Source organism: Culex quinquefasciatus, chromosome 2 (assembly GCF_015732765.1).
Source record: "Culex quinquefasciatus strain JHB chromosome 2, VPISU_Cqui_1.0_pri_paternal, whole genome shotgun sequence".
Classification (NCBI taxonomy): Eukaryota; Metazoa; Arthropoda; class Insecta; order Diptera; family Culicidae; genus Culex; species Culex quinquefasciatus.
Genome location: NC_051862.1, coordinates 195807221 through 195824703, shown reverse-complemented (window position 1 = coordinate 195824703; position 17483 = coordinate 195807221). Strand labels below are relative to the sequence as shown.

The following is a 17483-nucleotide window of genomic DNA, read 5'->3' as shown; positions in this document are numbered from 1 at the left end:
CAATTTTGAAGGGGGGTGTGACAAAAACTTTTAAAAATATTTGTACCAGCCTTAATGAATTTAGTCAAACAATTAAAAATATTCACCAAAAAAAAAACCATTGCCAAACTCAAGTTGGAATCTGTTACCAAATATCCAATTATGTGACAAAATGAAATAGAATCATAATTCTAAGCTGGCCATTATGCTCTATTTTTATATTAGAGCAATTCTCTACCAAAACCGGAAATGGATTTTATTTGTATTTTTTGATTTGGCTCAAACTTTGTGGAGGCCTTCCCTATACCCAAATATGCTATTTTGTGTCATTGGTTCACCCATACAAGCCTCCATACAATTTTTTCAGCTGTCCATACAAAAATGGTATGTAAATGTTCAAACAGCTGTAACTTTTGAGTGAATTTTTTGATCAATTTGGTGTCTTCGGCAAAGTTGTAGGTATTGTTGAGGACTTTTGAGAAAAAATAGGTACACGGAAAAAAATTTGAGGATTTTTATCAACTTTTTACTAAAACACAATTTCCCAAAATACGTATTTTTGATTTTCGAGATTTTTGATATGTTTTAGGGGACAAAATCCGCAACTTTTGAGCCATAGAGAAACATGGTCAAAATCTGCCGCCGAGTTATGAATTTTGAAAAATAGTGATTTTTGGAAAAATCGAAGTTTCATGCAAAAACAAGTTTGACATTATTTTTAATGCAAAATTGAATTTGCAATCGAAAAGTACTTTACAGATTTTTGATAAAGGGCTCCGTTTTCTAGATATAGCCACCGAAAGTTTGATTTTAGCGAAATATTTGCAGTTTTTCAATTTTTAAAAATAGTGACCATGAGTGACCATTTCTAAAAATATATTTTTTGAAAAGTTCAGAAAATTTGCAATAAAATTGTCTAAGAGACATTGAAGATTGGACCTCTGGTTGCTGAGATACAGCGGCTTAAAGAAAAAGAAACACGAAAATTGAAGTTTTCTAAGTCTCACCCAATAAGCCCACCATTTTCTAATGACGATATCTCAGCAATTAATGGTCCGATTTTCAATGTTAATAAATGAAACATTCGTGAAATTTTCCGATCTCTTCGAAAAAAATATTTTGAAAATTTTAAAATCAAGACTAACATTTTAAAAGGGCCAAACATTGAATATTACGCCCATTTAAAATGCTAGTCTTGATTTAAAAATTTTCATAATATTTTTTTCGAAAAGATCGGAAAATTTCACGAATGTTTCATATATTAACATTGAAAATCGGACCATTAGCTGTTGAGATATCGTCATTAGAAAATGGTGGGCTGATTGGGTGAGACTTAGAAAACTTCAATTTTCGTGTTTCTTTTTCTTTAAGCCGCTGTATCTCAGCAACCAAAGGTCCAATCTTCAATGTCTCTTAGACAATTTTATTGCAAATTTTCTGAACTTTTCAAAAAATATATTTTTAGAAATGGTCACTCATGGTCACTATTTTTAAAAATTGAAAAACTGCAAATATTTCGCTAAAATCAAACTTTCGGTGGCTATATCTAGAAAACGGAGCCCTTTATCAAAAATATGTAAAGTACTTTTCGATTGTAAATTCAATTTTGCATTAAAAATAATGTCAAACTTGTTTTTGCATGAAACTTCGATTTTTCCAAAAATTACTATTTTTCAAAATTCATAACTCGGCGGCAGATTTTTTGACCATGTTTCTCTATGGCTCAAAAGTTGCGGATTTTTGTCCCCTAAAACATATCAAAAAATCTCGAAAATCAAAAAATACGTATTTTGGGAAATTGAGTTTTAGTGAAAAAAAAGTTGATAAAAAAATCCTCAAATTTTGTTTTTCCGTGTACCTATTTTTTTCTCAAAAGTCCTCAACAATACCTACAACTTTGCCGAAGACACCAAATTGATCAGAAAATTCACTCAAAAGTTACAGCTGTTTGAATATTTACATACCATTTTTGTATGGACAGCTGCCAAAATTGTATGGAGACTTGTATGGGTGAACCAATGACACAAAATAGCATATTTGGTCATAGGGAAGGCCCCCACAAAGTTTGAGTCAAATCAAAAAATACAAAAAATAAAAATGGTCGAAATCGGCCGATTTCGTAGAGAGTTGCTCATTAGTTTTTCATTACCTTTACCTCTTGTTTGATGAACAAAAATTAAAGCGATCATTTGATTCATAAAAAAATATTATGAAAATCTGTGTCAAAGACTCCAATATTCATTAAGATTTGAATGCCTTTAACAGCTTTTCTGTACTCAAATATATTTAAATAGTGAAAATAACCTTAAATTTAAAGTAAGTTACTAAAGTAGAAATGAGTGAATTCAATTTGAAAATTTTACAAAATATTAAAAAATTATTCAAGAATTGAAAAATAATTTTCAATCAAGTATGCTCAGAATTCCCGACTTTCCCCGACTTTTTGACAAAAAAAATCATAAATTCCCGACTTTTTCCCGATTTTTGGCGGATTTTGCCGAATTCCTGACTTTTTCCCGACTTTCCCGATTTCCCGACTTGAGTGGCCACCCTGATCTTGAGAGTTGGCAGATAATAACCCTTATATTTTGCTAAACCCGTTTATTTTCTGATTACGCAAATTAATACGCAAAGTAATACTCCTCAAGAAGTTTAGAAAAGTGTATTATGTTTAACCTCTAGGCACCCACTATAATTAACTTGAAAATTTGTCTATGAGGCCATCCACAAACCACATGGATATTTATTTTAATCGCTATGCAAATAGTTAAATGAGCATTTTTTCTGTTAGAAGCATTAGGGCTTTAAATTAAAAAAAAAGTATGTTTTACCTTTTATTTCTCTAGTGTCTTGAAATTCTTGATGTTTCTTGAAAAGTTTCCGAATCTCGACACAAAACACACAAATATTTCAAACATATTTTTTATTAATTTCCATCAAACTTTAACAAAACCGAATAAGATAGAAAAAAAACCCTTCTTCTTCTCTACCGAAAATTTCGCCCTCCACAACCACCAAACCCCCCTCCCAACATTGCCCGAACCGACTGCAGATCGCGCTTCATCTGGATCACCCGGTGGTGCATGCTGTTGTAGTGGCGCACACTTACGATTTGCTTGCTCCGAGTCGGACACTGCGGGTTCGACACGCGGAAGTAGTGCGACCCGCCGATCACGAGCCGATCATTGTGAAACAGCTGACGCCGCTCGCGCACGATCTGCCCGTTGATGAACGTCTCGTACTGCTCGGCGTCCAGCGGCGTCAGGTACAGCTTGCCGATGCGATTCTCGATGGAGCTGCGGAGGGGGAGAGAGCATGCGATTGTTAGGGGAGGTCACAATTGGGTTTTGAGCACGTCCTTACCAATGATTGTGCGACACCAGCGGTCCCTCCAGCACAATGTCCGGCTTGCCAAACGACGAAGGTCGTCCGATGTTGACCGTCCCGGTCGGGATTATGTACAGCAACGTCCCCGAAAGCATCGGATCCGCGGCCAGATTCACCAAACACGGTTCCTTCTGCTCCGCACTCAACTCCAGCGCCAGTCCCTTCCTCTTGAGCAGCTTCATCTCCGTCCGCCGGACATCTTCCGCTTCCTGTAGTCTCTCCCGCCACGACTTTTGCGCCTTGGCAAGTTCCTGCTCGGTTTCCGCCAGCTGCTGCTTCAGCGCCTCAACTTCGCTCTCGTCCACCGACGTCTCAATGATGATCTTCCGCGGCTGGTACTGGGCAGCGGCGTTCGCCGAGTGGCGCTCCTGCCGTTCGTAGTCCTGCCGCAGAACCTGAAGCCGTTCGACCTCGGCCCGCAACTCGCGGATGATCCGATCGTGTGGGTCTTCGTTGACCTTGACCCGGTTCACGATGGTTCGGGCCTGGCACGCGTACCGCAGCGTGGCTAGCGTTTCCTCCAGATGGGTTGCCGCCGGCGAGATCGTGGCCAGCATGACCGTGCGCGAATTGCCACCAAGGTTTTCCTGCGAAAGAAGAAGAAGAGGGGAGGAAATGTAATCATCAGTGGTTGAACGGATAAATAGATGCAAATTGAAATGCCGAAGAAGTGGCGGCTACTTGAAGTCGGTCGTAAAAGTTTGCAAATTGCGCCTATCAAGTGGATTAATTGAAGCGAAGGAAGTGGCTAATGTGGCGGCTACAATTGATCGGTTGGTCGGTTGCGACCGTTCTGGATAAGTGGATTTATTGCGAGTTTTTATTAGAAATTTAGAAGAGCACTTGCAGAAGTTCAAGGTTGGTTGGATCTATGACACCAGGAATCGAGTAATGCTGAAAACTAATTCTGTTGGACACTCTTTCTAGCGCCTTTTCTCTGCATTGGATTACCTAGGGACTATCCATAAACCACGTGGACACTTTTTTAGGGATTCTCAACCCCCTCCCTTCGTGGACAATTGTCCATACGAAAAAATCTTTTGTATGGAGAGTGGACAATCGCCATACCCCCTTAAGGTGTCCACGTGGTTTATGGATGGTCCCCTACCAATATATTAAATATGTCAAAATCTTGTAAAAATAGCTTTTTCATAAGAACATGTCAAACATCTAAAAAAAATCAATTCTATTTAAGAAATTTTCTTAAATGACATTTGTATATGTTAACAAGAGGCATACCTTCATTCATTTTTCTTGAGGCTTTCTGCAACATCTTCTACAAAATAATTAACGAAAAAATGACGTGGTCTCACCTTCAAATTTTACTTTTCATTCTGAAAATCATGACGTGTATTTTTATTTCAGTGTAGGTATTTTTTTTTTTTTTTTCAGAACACTATCCAATTTCCTGCAGGTTTGTATTTTAGATAATTCTTTTTGTAACAAGTTTTATTGAAATTGGAGATAGTAAAAAAGTACCTGAACAGTTCCTGTTTTGGGATCAAATTGCAGAAGAAATGAAACAATTTATAAAATTTTAAACTATTCAAGCTTTTTCTGAAAATTTGCTGAAGCTATTGATGAAATTAACACAAACATAATTTGTCGTTTATTTATTGAGCAACGAATCAGGGCTCGTGGCGCGGTGGTTAGCGGCTTCGGCTGCCGATCCCTAAGATGCTATGGGGCGCGGGTTCGATTCCCGCCTTATCCTCCTGGCCTTCTATCGGATGGGGAAGTAAAACGTCGGTCTATTTGCGTAAAAGAGGTTTTTGGGTGACTCACCACACATAACCTTCGGATGCCTAGAAATGAGCAGAAACTTGCAACAGAGCCCACAAAAGACCCGGGGGTCGTTAATGTGGATTGCTTTGCTTTTTTTGCAACGAATCATAAAATTACAACCTCGAAAAAAAAAACTTGATCGAATTCAAGCAAACAAAAAAAATTAAATAACAAGCTATAGTCTCAACATATGAATGCAAAAAGTGTTTTAAAATACATTTTGCACTAGATTAGTTGTTTTGCAATCATTAGTTTTCCGAAAATGTAAGATCTGACGAAAACAAATATTTTAGCGAAAAAAAACTTTTTGCGATACTAAACATCGAAAATTTTAAAAAATTCAAATGATTTTTAAATCAATTCAAACATGCTTAAAATGATTCTAAACGCAGGGTAATGCATTTTAAATTAATTTCAGCTGATTTCACTTAAAATTCCATTGAAATTTTGAAGTTTAAAAAAAAAACATTTTTTTGCCCCCTGATTTTTCGGGCCAATTCTGAGAGGGGGAGGGAAATACTATAAATACTAAACAGGAGTAGTAAAGTATTTCGTTGAACAAAAATGTACAACCAAATCTTCTGAACGATTTTGGAGAGAAGCAAATTGAAGGAATACCCAAATCAAATTTTGCAAATTTGATTATAAGTCAAAGCTGATAAGTTGGATGGTCAAATCACAGAAAGATAAGCTAAAAATGGAAACGTAGCCCATTTAATGCCATCGAATGGCATTTTCCACTTATTTTTTGCAACCAGTTCTAGGTCACGTAGCTCCAAACTAACCGTTATCAAATCGACATCAACAATTCGGACGATTTTAATCAGGAATGGACAGATTTCAAGACAAAACGCAACGTTTTTTCTTAATTTAAATTAAATATAAAAGCTGTTTAAATACATAAAAAATAAGGTATTCTTTAAATCCTAATTTTCCATCTTTATTTCACTCTATGACGCACGGCATTGCATTTCTGGTACAAAAATTGGTCCCTGATAAGCAATGCCATCACAAGACTTTTGCCGAGTGACAAATTCGAACCAACTCGAACCACGCAAGCCTTGGGCCAATTTGGCATTACCTGTTGCAATCTAGCCAAAGTCCCACTGATAAGGTAAGCATCGAGCTGCAGCAAACCAACCCCCTCATGAGTGTTGATTGATTGACTGTGTCTATCTGTTTTTTTTTTCGTCTGTGTTTTTCTCAACTTTATAATTTACGTCAAAAGAAGTCACCTGGAACAAAGTTTTGCTCGAGCTCGAACAAATACCGTCTTTCAAATGATCTTTGCAACAATGTCAGCAAGAGGCTCGCTTCATCGCGCAATAAATTACGTAAAGCACACACCCTGGAGATCTGTTGTTTGAGGAATGCAATATTTACCCCTTAGTTCCACTTCAGAAAGTGCGATTCTAAAAATGTCAGCCAAATGTTTGCAAAAGTTTCAAGAATTTGATACGATTTCTTCCAGAGTCAAATTAAGAGTTGGTATCATTTGCATTACTCATATTCTTGAGCTACGAAACAGGCAGTTTGTTCAGCAGCTATGAGCTGTGGCCCATTTTAATCAAATGTTCAATTTGCGTGATATCATCACATTCACCTCTTACGATGCAACCATAGACAACCAGACTTAAATAACTTTAAAATTCCATGTATAAACAATTCAACGGTCAATTGGAATAATCGGAAATTCACCACGGCGATTTTGATTTCACCACAGCTCGTTTTCATGCGTATGAAATTTCGTGCGGTTAGCTCGCTCACAGCTAGATGGCCAATGATATACGTCTGTTTGTCTGTGAAAAAGCCTAATTATGCGTTTTATTATTGTGTGACACACACGGGGAACCAGGACAAAGCCTTCCCGAAGTTCAACACTTTCGACTCTCTTTGTTCGAGTTATTTTTATTTGAATAATGAAAGTAACCTTTATCAAATTCGTCTTGGTGTGACTTCAGAGAGATGTGATTAGATTATTTGTCACCATTACAATATAGCTGGGTGGATTACGTGTTCAACACACCACTCCATCAACGGTTTGATAACCTCTTCCCTCTTTTTTTCTCTCAGTTCCCTCTTATCACCTGACTTGTTCCTTATGTGACAAGTAACACTAACTCGTGTTTACGCTTCGTCGGAACTTGTTTAGCGCGCTTCGTACAATACCCATTAAGAATCAGTTGCAGTTACTGTGTATACAATAATCCTGCCTCATGCATGAGGATATCCTCCTCGGAACTTCGGGTGACCTTGGCTGAGGGTATCGTCTTTCACTCGACTACACTGGGCGGTTAGGTAGTTGGTTAGTTAGAGTAGTTGCTGTTACTATTAGCTGATGCAGCTTTTGTTTCCAAATCAGTGGTTCTTGAGTAATATTCCGATAAGACGCAGTCAAGAGAAACGAAAGAGGCTACTTGACATTATACCTTTTGAAGTTTTTGCTTTGTCGACTAACAGAAGTTTTTTATTTTTTTATTTTGAGGTCGACAATGGAATTGAAAATTGTATAATATCCACTCCACTTGATAAGTCTAACAACTAGAAAGTTCTTCACTTAAGTGTCTTTTCTCTTCTTCGAATTTGAAGAAGCGAGTCGTATGTTTATCAGCAAATATTTTAATATCACAAGACCCAACAACTAACGGCAAATAAGGTAAAGTGCACGTGACCGAGCTTTGTTTACAGTGGCCCATCGTCACGCGGAATATTACTCAAGAAGCACTGAATCGGAAATGACACAGAATCCGGTGACTAGTGTTGGGAAGGAGTACATAATTACATCATTTGAAAGAGAAGCCAAATAGGGAAAGAGCATACATTTCCGTCGGGCACCTAATGTTGACTCATCAGAACTTCAGCGTTCGAATTTAGATTCTAGAAAGTATTTTAATTTGAAATGAAGTAATAAATGTCTTGTTAATGTGAAGAAGCAACATTTTTTTAAGTTTAGCAGAAAAAATTACCTTGTTGAAAATAGGACCTGTTCTTTAACCTGCCAAAAAACGAGATTTATTTTTCTGCTTTCTGACCTAAATCAAAGTATGATTCTTAATAAATTATGTATGTATGAGGGTTCTTAATTAGCATTCTACTCGATTTTTTTGTTCAGATAAAGCACTTCAAATTATCGAATCACGAAGAAATTAATTTATTTGTCTCGTTCAGCTAACCAGCAAAAACACTTTACCTTTGTGTTGTGAGAAAAGTCACTTAACATTTAAAAAACAAATTCTACGTACACAAAAAAGCTACTACTGATCAGAATCAAACTCAGGAGTAACAGAGAGAACTGACGACTTAGCCCTCTCGGATATCAGACCGATAAAGAGTGGAAGGGGTTAAACACCTATTAAAGCTTAACATTTTGATTAGGTTGATTTCCCATAATGATTGGCTACATATTTCTGGTGTAAAATTACACAAAAAAAATCAATCAATAATGCAAAATTTATTTTAAAAGTAGGCCGTTGACACACAGCTGTAATTACTACTTTTTTGATGTGGGTCATGAACTCAAAATTGATGAAAAAAAAAAATGATTATATACTCAAACATCTTTTGAGAACCGAGAGTCAGATTTGCGATTCCTTTCCGTAGGGTCGTAGAATTTTCGCGTCCGCCGTCGGTGTGTTTTTCGTTTTTCTCGCGTGCGTGTGTGCGTGTGAAGGTGCGGCTGGCTTTGGCTGTCTCGATGACAGTTGAGCCAGTCAGATTTGCGATTCCTTTCCGTAGGGTCGTAGAATTTTCGCGTCCGCCGTCGGTGTGTTTTTCGTTTTTTTTGGCGTGCGTGTGTGCGTGTGAAGGTGCGGCTGGCTTTGGCTGTCCCGATGACAGTTGAGCCAGTCAGATTTGCGATTCCTTTCCGTAAGGTCGTAAGAATTTTCGCGTCCGCCGTCGGTGTGTTTTTCGTTTTTCTCGCGTGCGTGTGAAGGTGCGGCTGGCTTTGGCTGTCTCGATGACAGCTAGCCAGTTTTATTTGACCCTATCAGCACCCTATCATACCATTTCAGCTCGATACACATCGAAACTCGTCGTTCGCACCGTTAATCAGTACCTCACTGAACATCAATCATTTAAAACTCGTAAAATAATCTCAAGTTAAAAGTTACATTGTTTAATCCTTCATTCTTTAATTACAAATGATTTTTGTTCTATCTTTCCACAGCCGGCTGTCTAAGACTAGACCATTTCATTTAAAATTTAACAACCGATAAACGGGAAATGTCTCATCCGCAGCATCCGATTGTTTGCCTTGAGAATAATATATAACATCTTTTAACAAACACTATGATTTTGGGTCGCATCATCATCTTCTATGATGAATCCTGACCAAACACCCTATCCTACTAACAAGTTTTCAGGTTCCTGGCGCTCGTGGGGTGTAAGCACAGAGTAAATCAGCTGCCCTAGTAGCAACCTGCGCTAACTAACATTCCCGTCCCTTAAAATCGAGGTCTACAAACTGACATGGCGGGCGCCGTTGGTGGCCAATGACTGTTACCTATTCGCAACTGATCTAGCTTTAGCAATCATGGTGTTTTATCTTTTCAGCGCATTCATACATGCTGTTGATAAGGGAAACACCACTAGATCGTCGAAGCCTATAATCAGTAGTGCTGAAAGGATATTACGGTTCTGTTCAGCAACGGAGGGGCAACCATGGGTGATCTCTCATGCTCATGCTCATGCTCATGCTCAAACATCTTTTGAGAACCGAGTCTGGAAGTAAAATTAACAAAAAATTTAAGCAAAAAGTACAAAATTGTTACATTCCAAAATTCCAAATAGGGACCACCATCCACAAACCTCGTAGACATCTTTTTGGAAATCTCATACAATTTTGGCAGCTGTGCGTACAAAAATGGTACGTGCATATTTAAAAATCTGTGTCTTTCGAAGGAATATTCTGATCGACTTGGTGTCTTCGGCAAAGTTTAAGGTATCGATGAGGACTATCTAGAAAAATAGGTACAAATGAAAAACATTTTTTACCACTTTTAAACTATCATTTTTTACAAAAAAAAAAAAACAATTTCCCAAAATCCGTATTTTTTATTTTAAAAGTACGGGCTTAAGTGTAGCCGCCAACTTATATTTTTTGAAAAAAAAAATCCTACCGAAACACACTTAACTGCAGTTTAAAGAAAATCTGAACTCTTCACTCAAAACCACTCTTTTTACAATCATCCAAACATACGCCAAAATCGTTTTTTAGCATAACTTTTGAAGTACTTAACTAAACTTGCTGATTTTAAATAGAGACCTATGGGTCCTCAAGACGGATCCAATGAGACTAATACGGTCAAAATCCGTTCATCCAGTCCGGAGATAATCGAGTGACAATTTTTTGTCCACCCACCTACACACATCCACACACACAGAAAAAAATATGTGAATTTACTCGACACGGAAAAAATGAATCACATGTAAACTCAGTTGATGTAAACTTGAGATTCGACGTAAACGGTTGAATCACACGTAAAATCATGTTTTTACGTATAATTTGTTGCAAATTTACATCAAATTGCATTTAAATTTAAATGTTTAATGACGTGCAAAAGTGTTACATCATAAATGATGTAACATTCGGAAATATTTTTTTGTGTGCAGACATTTGCTCAGAACATGATTCTGAGTTGATATGTATACGTGAAGGTGGGTCTACGAGGTCAAATTAATAAGTTCATTTTTCGAGTGATTTAATAGCCTTTCTTCAGTAAGGTGAGGAAGGCAAAAAGATTATTGTTTGAGAGAAAAGACATGTTTAATTCTGGCTAAAATCTTTCATTTTAAAATCTTTTTGCCGTTTCATAATTTACCTTTTTCACAAGACCAAACAATTTCCCAAAATCCTTATTTTATGATTTTTGATTTGTTTTAGGGGACAAAAAATTCGCAATTCGCAATTCGCAATTTTCAGTGTAAGAACGGGCCTTGACCGATCTTATGCACCAGGTTCCCGACGAACACGCACTGCCCTTACACCTACATCTCACCCTTGCTCTGAGTCAGTACGAGCAGCACGCTAGAACACGCTTTGAGTGTTCGTGCCAGGGATGCACAACTTCTTTTCCGGTTACGCATTTTAACTCGGCCGGGGGTGGTACATTAAGTAGGGTTTGATGTAAGTATAAGCGCCTAACCATTTAAAGTGTGCCTATCAACTTTCTTTAAATCAAAAACTGTTTTATTTTTAGTTTGAATTCAAAAATTAGTTGTTATTTTACTGTGTATTGTTTTCTCCTGAAATCTTCCCTATTGTTGAGTCGTGTTAATCTGTTGCTATTTCTTTTGTCGCGGTGTTTTGTTACAATTTTTGGTCCTAAGCATCTTAGAAAAGTTTTTCAAAAGTACAATAGTAATATTTGTGTTAATCCTTTAATCATTCCATAAATTGAGCAAGGGCTCGAACCTCACTTGCTTAAGAAAAAGGTGAAGTTTCAAAACAATGGACAGTGAAGGAAACATACTTTGTAAAGAATCAATAGTAAAACGAAGATAGTAATTTATGAAGTAGATATAGAAATTAACAATAGTTAATAAAAAGAGGTAACACACAAGCTTAGATTATTGTTATGATGGGCAATTTACAGGGAAGATTAGAAATTATTCAAATAGATACATAAAGAAAAGGCACATGATAAACAAAATTGACATCGCTACCAAATTAAGGGAAAGCAGATAGTTTGTTACAGCAGCATCAATTGGTAAAATAGAGTGGAAAAGCGTTGAGAAATAAGAGAATCAAATACGTAAAATCGAAATCAAATGGAGGATAGTAAACAGAAGCCGTTTTAGATAAACAGTGAAACAAAATAAACAGAAGATAGCTGTTACACAGAAAAAAAAAATCGGGTAAATTTACATCATTTATGATGTACCAAAAGTGCACGTCATTAATGATGCTAATTTACATCAACTACAACTGAAATTTACATTTCTTCCAACGTAAACGTGCCAAACAAAAAGCGCTTCGAAAACATGTAAATTTCCGATGAAAATGATGTAAATTTAGCAAACCCGAAATTTTTTTTACTCCGTTGAATTTTAAATCTGATGTAAATTTCAACTGCATTTATAGCCAAATATTGGTTTGAAAGACGTTCTTTTATAAAAATTTCTAATCAATTTAAGAACTTGACTTCATTTAATCTGTTCTTATTATTGACTAGAAAAGACAAAAGAAGATTCAAACTGATGTTGGCTAAAGTTTGAAAAGTATCAGATTTAAAATTCAACGGAGTGATATAAAATTAGACTAAATAGTTTAAAAGTGTTAGCTTTATGATTCTGAAATTTGTGATTATAACTCTGCGGAATGGGAGAAGAAATTTTAAAAATATGCATTACTTACACGTCTGCCAACAGATTCAAATCTCACAAGTGTCGCGATCCCCTTCAGTGCCTTGGTCAAAATCCGTCCACTTGCTCCCGCTCGTTGTTCCCAATTTTGGCTAGGAAGTCCACCGCGATCTGCACGTGCTCGAGCAGTTCAATCATATGTTGGAACTAAACTAGTGAGGATGGACATGGACGACCTGCAACAAGAGAATATAAATTCATCAATTTTATTTCAAGTCGTTAAAAAATTTGTCCCACCTGTTAAACTGAAACTGTTAGCTTCATGGAGGTGCCCGTTGGCGCGACAATTTCAAGTTATTGTTAGGCGATCCAGTGTTGACACTGGCCATGGTGTATGTTTGCGAAGGCTCCATCGCTTCAAGCAGCAAGACGTTCTTCGACGACCTCGGCGGTAGCCAGATCCAGACTGTTTTGAGCAGCCTTGTTCATCAGTTACTAGAATTGAATCATTTCTTAAACCATCATATCGTCTAAAGGCAGCAACTTCATGTTGCTAATCTGCTGTTTTGGCAGTTGATATTGTTGACGGATACTTACCAAGTTTCCTTCCAGTTGAGCGACGTTGCCCAGCAGCAGATTTGCCAAATATTAGTCGCCCACGCGCCGCTCACGCGCTGTGCTGCAAACAGAAAATATTTTTAAACAACTGAAACAGTATTTTCGTGAAGGTTCTTACCTTGGTCGTTGTTTTACGGGTTGCAAAAACCTTGTTCGGCAGAGTACACTTTGCCAAATCGACCACTTTCACGTTAATTCTGTGCTCCAACAGCAGTTCCGTCATTTCATTGTGGCAGGCGCCACTGCGCCACTGCGCTAACCCGCCCTTTCCAGAGTTGTGCTCCGCCGCGTTGACCATCTGAACTCGTCATCCGAACGCGGTTGTACGCGGCGGCAAAATGTTACGGATCGCGACTCTTTACCATCATTGGATTGAGGCTCCAGCAGTTGGCACAGCAAATTTCGATTCCGAGGATGAATCCTGCAAGATCTTCGGTACGTTTTCTGTACACAAAGCAGTAATCCGCCGCGGCCGCGGTAATATTTTCACTCGATTTTGTTTTTGTTTTCTTTATGACCACTTTTGACAACAAAACTCAATGACCTGTCATGTTGTAGACTGGTTTTCCGTGGTGGCCCAGGATTTGTGTCGGAGTTACGACTAATCAAAATTGGGTAGGGGAAGAAACAATATTTTTATAGATTTTTATCTTTGTTGGACCCAAAACAGAAATAATGATTGGCTGAGTTAGTTTTCGCACTTTTGCATAGGAAATCAAGTGATAGAACCAAAAAAGTGCTGTATCATGGGATGGGATGGATGTCTTGGGGCCTAAGAACAAATTTAAATAATTAAATTTTGGTGATATTAGATTGCCCAATATTTTTTATCAATTTCAAGTCAACGCTGCCAACCAGGGTTGCCATGTCAAAATTTTAAAAATACATAAACACATAAACTTTGAAAAATATTTGCAGCGTCCTTACTCCGTGCTCACATTTCTCTTTCTAGTTTGGTCCTAAAATTTAGCTTAAATGTATGATATTATTATTATCAACGATCAAGCTTATTTTTCTGTGGTCCTTTGTAACACATTGCACGACCGCAAAGGATTTAAAATGGATTTTTTATTATTTTTTTTTCAATTAACTGTGCGGCCCTCCTGACAAAAAGCATCCTACTTGATAGGAACCAAGGGGACTATAGTTGATACATCGTAAAATATTGTTTTTGCAATTCCGTCGTGAAACTACTTACTTTTCCTGTCATTCTTGAACGACGAAATAGCCTACTTTACTTGTACCAAAAATAACAGAATCGAATAGCAACACCACAGAGTAATCCAGAGGGAGCAGTCCGAACAAAAGTCATCAAATCTTATGGCTGCGTTACGAGTTTACCCTTTGGAATCGTAGCGGCGTTATGGGTTTCCCGATGAAAAATTTCATCATAGTAAACTCATGCTTTTTTTTCGATTTGTTTGTTTTGACAAGTGCTGAGCATGGATGGCATGGAAAAATGTCATCTGTTCAAAGTTTCTTTAGAACATTAAAAAGCAGGACACTTCTAGCAACTGTTAGAAGACGACCACATAAAGTGAAGTTTTTGTGATTTGACCTTTGAATCAGGTGGAGTCGTACATCCAAGGGTCCAAATTTATCCTCATCAGACGCTGAAGTTTATTTTTTTTGGTTCCATCCCAACAGCACTGGGACAAACCGAACATTAAAGGGAGGGGGGGAGGTATGGGCGTCATGAATGCCAGCAGAAACCTGCAGGCTGTTTCGTTTCCAACATCCGAATGCACGGGAGACATAATGAAAATTTAACACATTTATAGTCCTTGTTCTAGTCCCGCAAATTTGGGAGTCAGTGCATCAATTCAGCCCAGGATTAGGATAATAAATTGAAGTAAACTAAAGCAAAAAGCATCGATCGACTCAACATAACATATATTTCTGGTGGTATGGATCGTCACTCCTCGAAGAAATAAACTGAAAATATTAATATAAAAATAAATTGGTGAATTCGACTATTTGCTCTACCTGTCCACGTAAAATCACGACAAAGTGGTCGGTCACAAGGGTAAACTTTAAGTTCCGACTTCAATGGATCAGTGAACCGCAGCAGCTCCAGAAATCTTGTTCAAAATATTCACTCAATTTTATTCTCAACAAATCACAACCAACGTTCTGGAAATATCACATGCATTCTTTTTGATTAAATTTATCGCCTTAAAAAAATCACAGTGTTGATTTTGGAAATGTGAAAAACTTTGACAGTTTACAGAAGTCATTTGAACCTAAGAGCTCTTAGATCTGAACGCTTGAAAAAAGTAACGCCTCAAATGTCAGTTTGCCTCAAGCGTTACGCCAAGCAAAAGTTTTGCTGAAGGGGGGATGTACCACGATGTACCACGTAACGCAACCATAAATTAAATGCCAGTGCTCCTCTGGATTACTCTGTGGCAACACTTTTCAAAATAAATGCTGAAAAGTTCTACTTTTCAGCACTGAAATGGGTGCTGAAAAGTTGAACTTTTCAGCACTTGTTTCGAAAATTAACACTTTTCAACATTTTTTTTGATTCAAACGATTTATTGACAAAATACATGAAAGTTTTACATAAAATTTCACTCAATGCGTGTTTTTCGGAATTGCAAAAAATGTTGTATGGAACTCGTTGCAAAACTTGATTTTTTCAGCACTCTTCGTATTTATCCAACTCGGTGAACCTCGTTGGATAAATGTACGACTCGTGCTGAAAAAATCCTCTTTTTGCAACTTGTTGCATAAACTACTATTTGTTACTTTTTTTTGCATTAAAATGGAAAAAAAGTGATCAGAACTGGTTTTCAATCTTTTTTTTAAAGTTGTTGTACATAAAAATTGGCATAGGGCTTTAGGACCCTATTTCTCGATTAAAAAAGTAAAAAATTAAATGTACACATTACTTTTGCAGTAGACATACCTACTCAGTTTTGTATAAACGCTCTTCATGTCGGAGTTCATTTATGGCATGCCAACTTTTGCGTGCAGTCCGAACTCCGACAATCTTGATTCCTTTTCTTCGGTTGCTTTGATTTGGGTTTCAATCTGTCAAACTGATAATATTTGCTTTTGTTCAAAATAAAGATAAAATTTCATTCATTTATGTAGTGTGAATAATCTGAAATTTACAAGTTTATTTTGTGGTCAAGTTATCAAAAGTAAGTAAATTTATTAACAACACATATTTGGTTAAGTATCTGGTGTTTTGAAACGAATTAAGGTTGAAAATTTTACGCAGAAATTTTCAACTGCTAACCCGGGATGTCGATCAGACGCTTACCCATGGTGGAGCTACCTTTCATTGCCAATAACGGAACGTCAACGGCGCGGCTGTGAACATTGTCCCTGGTGGATCTTCAAGCTGATCACCGAATTGAACCCGCTTGAGAAGAACAAGGAAGGAAGTTCCGAAATGCCGGCAAGAAGAGTACAATAATTATTGTACTTCAACATCCGGATCCTTTTGCTAAGTTGAAAGGTAAGTTTGACCTGTGGAAATTACTTTTAAAACAAATTTACAGATGCACTTTCTGCAAACGTCTGGTCTAGTGCTGACAGAGCTTTTTACAACCCTAAAATCAAATTTTAAACTACAAACGGTTAACAAAAAACCATTTACATGGGCCAAAGACGAAGTGTAAACATTCTATCCTGCAAGTTCCTAATGTAAACAAAAGTTGGCTTTGTAGCAACGCGGATGAGCATCGGCGCTACAACAGGCTTGAGCACGATACACTCTTTGTTTACACTTTTGTTTTGCTTGAGTTCCAAGCAAAAATATATGTTTACCATTCGAAAAGGAAACTTACCAACAAAACAATGTTTGTGGTTGGGTTTGTTTAAGCCAATCGACATTTGTCTGACAATCGAAAGCACAAACATATTAAAAAAAGCAAACATCAAATCTGGACTATTTTTGATCAGGTCCTAAACTAATGTAAACAGTGAGTGTATCCCGCATATTACGGTGGACACTGACATAAGGTGTATCCTCTTGCACCACAATCAATGTTTACATTTGTTTATAGAACCTAATAAAAAAAAAAGTCCAGAAATGTTGACGCCGGTACTTCAAAACACTTCCACTCCACTACGCACCAAACACAACAATGAATCAATTCGGTTGAATTCCGCTTTGGCTGTCATTCGCAAAACAAACTTGCAATTAAAATTAAAATGCTTTTTGGTTTACATTTACAAAAAAATTACATCAATCAATTATTTACATGTTTTTCATATTTTCAAATTTCAGATTTTCAAAAATAAAAGCTGATTTACAAGAGATTCGTTCATTACATTCAATCTCATTTTACATGGAGGCTGTTTAAATGCAATACAACACTTTACATTGATTCTCAAATTTACATTGAGCATGTTTACAAGTGAAACACGGTTTCAGTGTCGGGTAAATTTACACT

The 17483-nt window shown here is 37.2% G+C and overlaps 1 protein-coding gene across 1 annotated transcript in view; it reads right to left on the bottom strand.

Annotated features, from left to right (window-relative positions):
- Positions 1–17483, bottom strand: part of LOC6039107 (kinesin-like protein KIF14) — a 50595-nt gene that overhangs the window by 2885 nt on the left and 30227 nt on the right. Inside the window, exons 2-3 of the mRNA XM_038252206.1 lie at positions 3343–3953; positions 3089–3275 (exon numbers count right to left, since the gene is read on the bottom strand). Coding sequence (XP_038108134.1) covers positions 3089–3275; positions 3343–3953 — 798 coding nt within the window. The remainder of the gene's footprint in view (positions 1–3088; positions 3276–3342; positions 3954–17483) is intronic.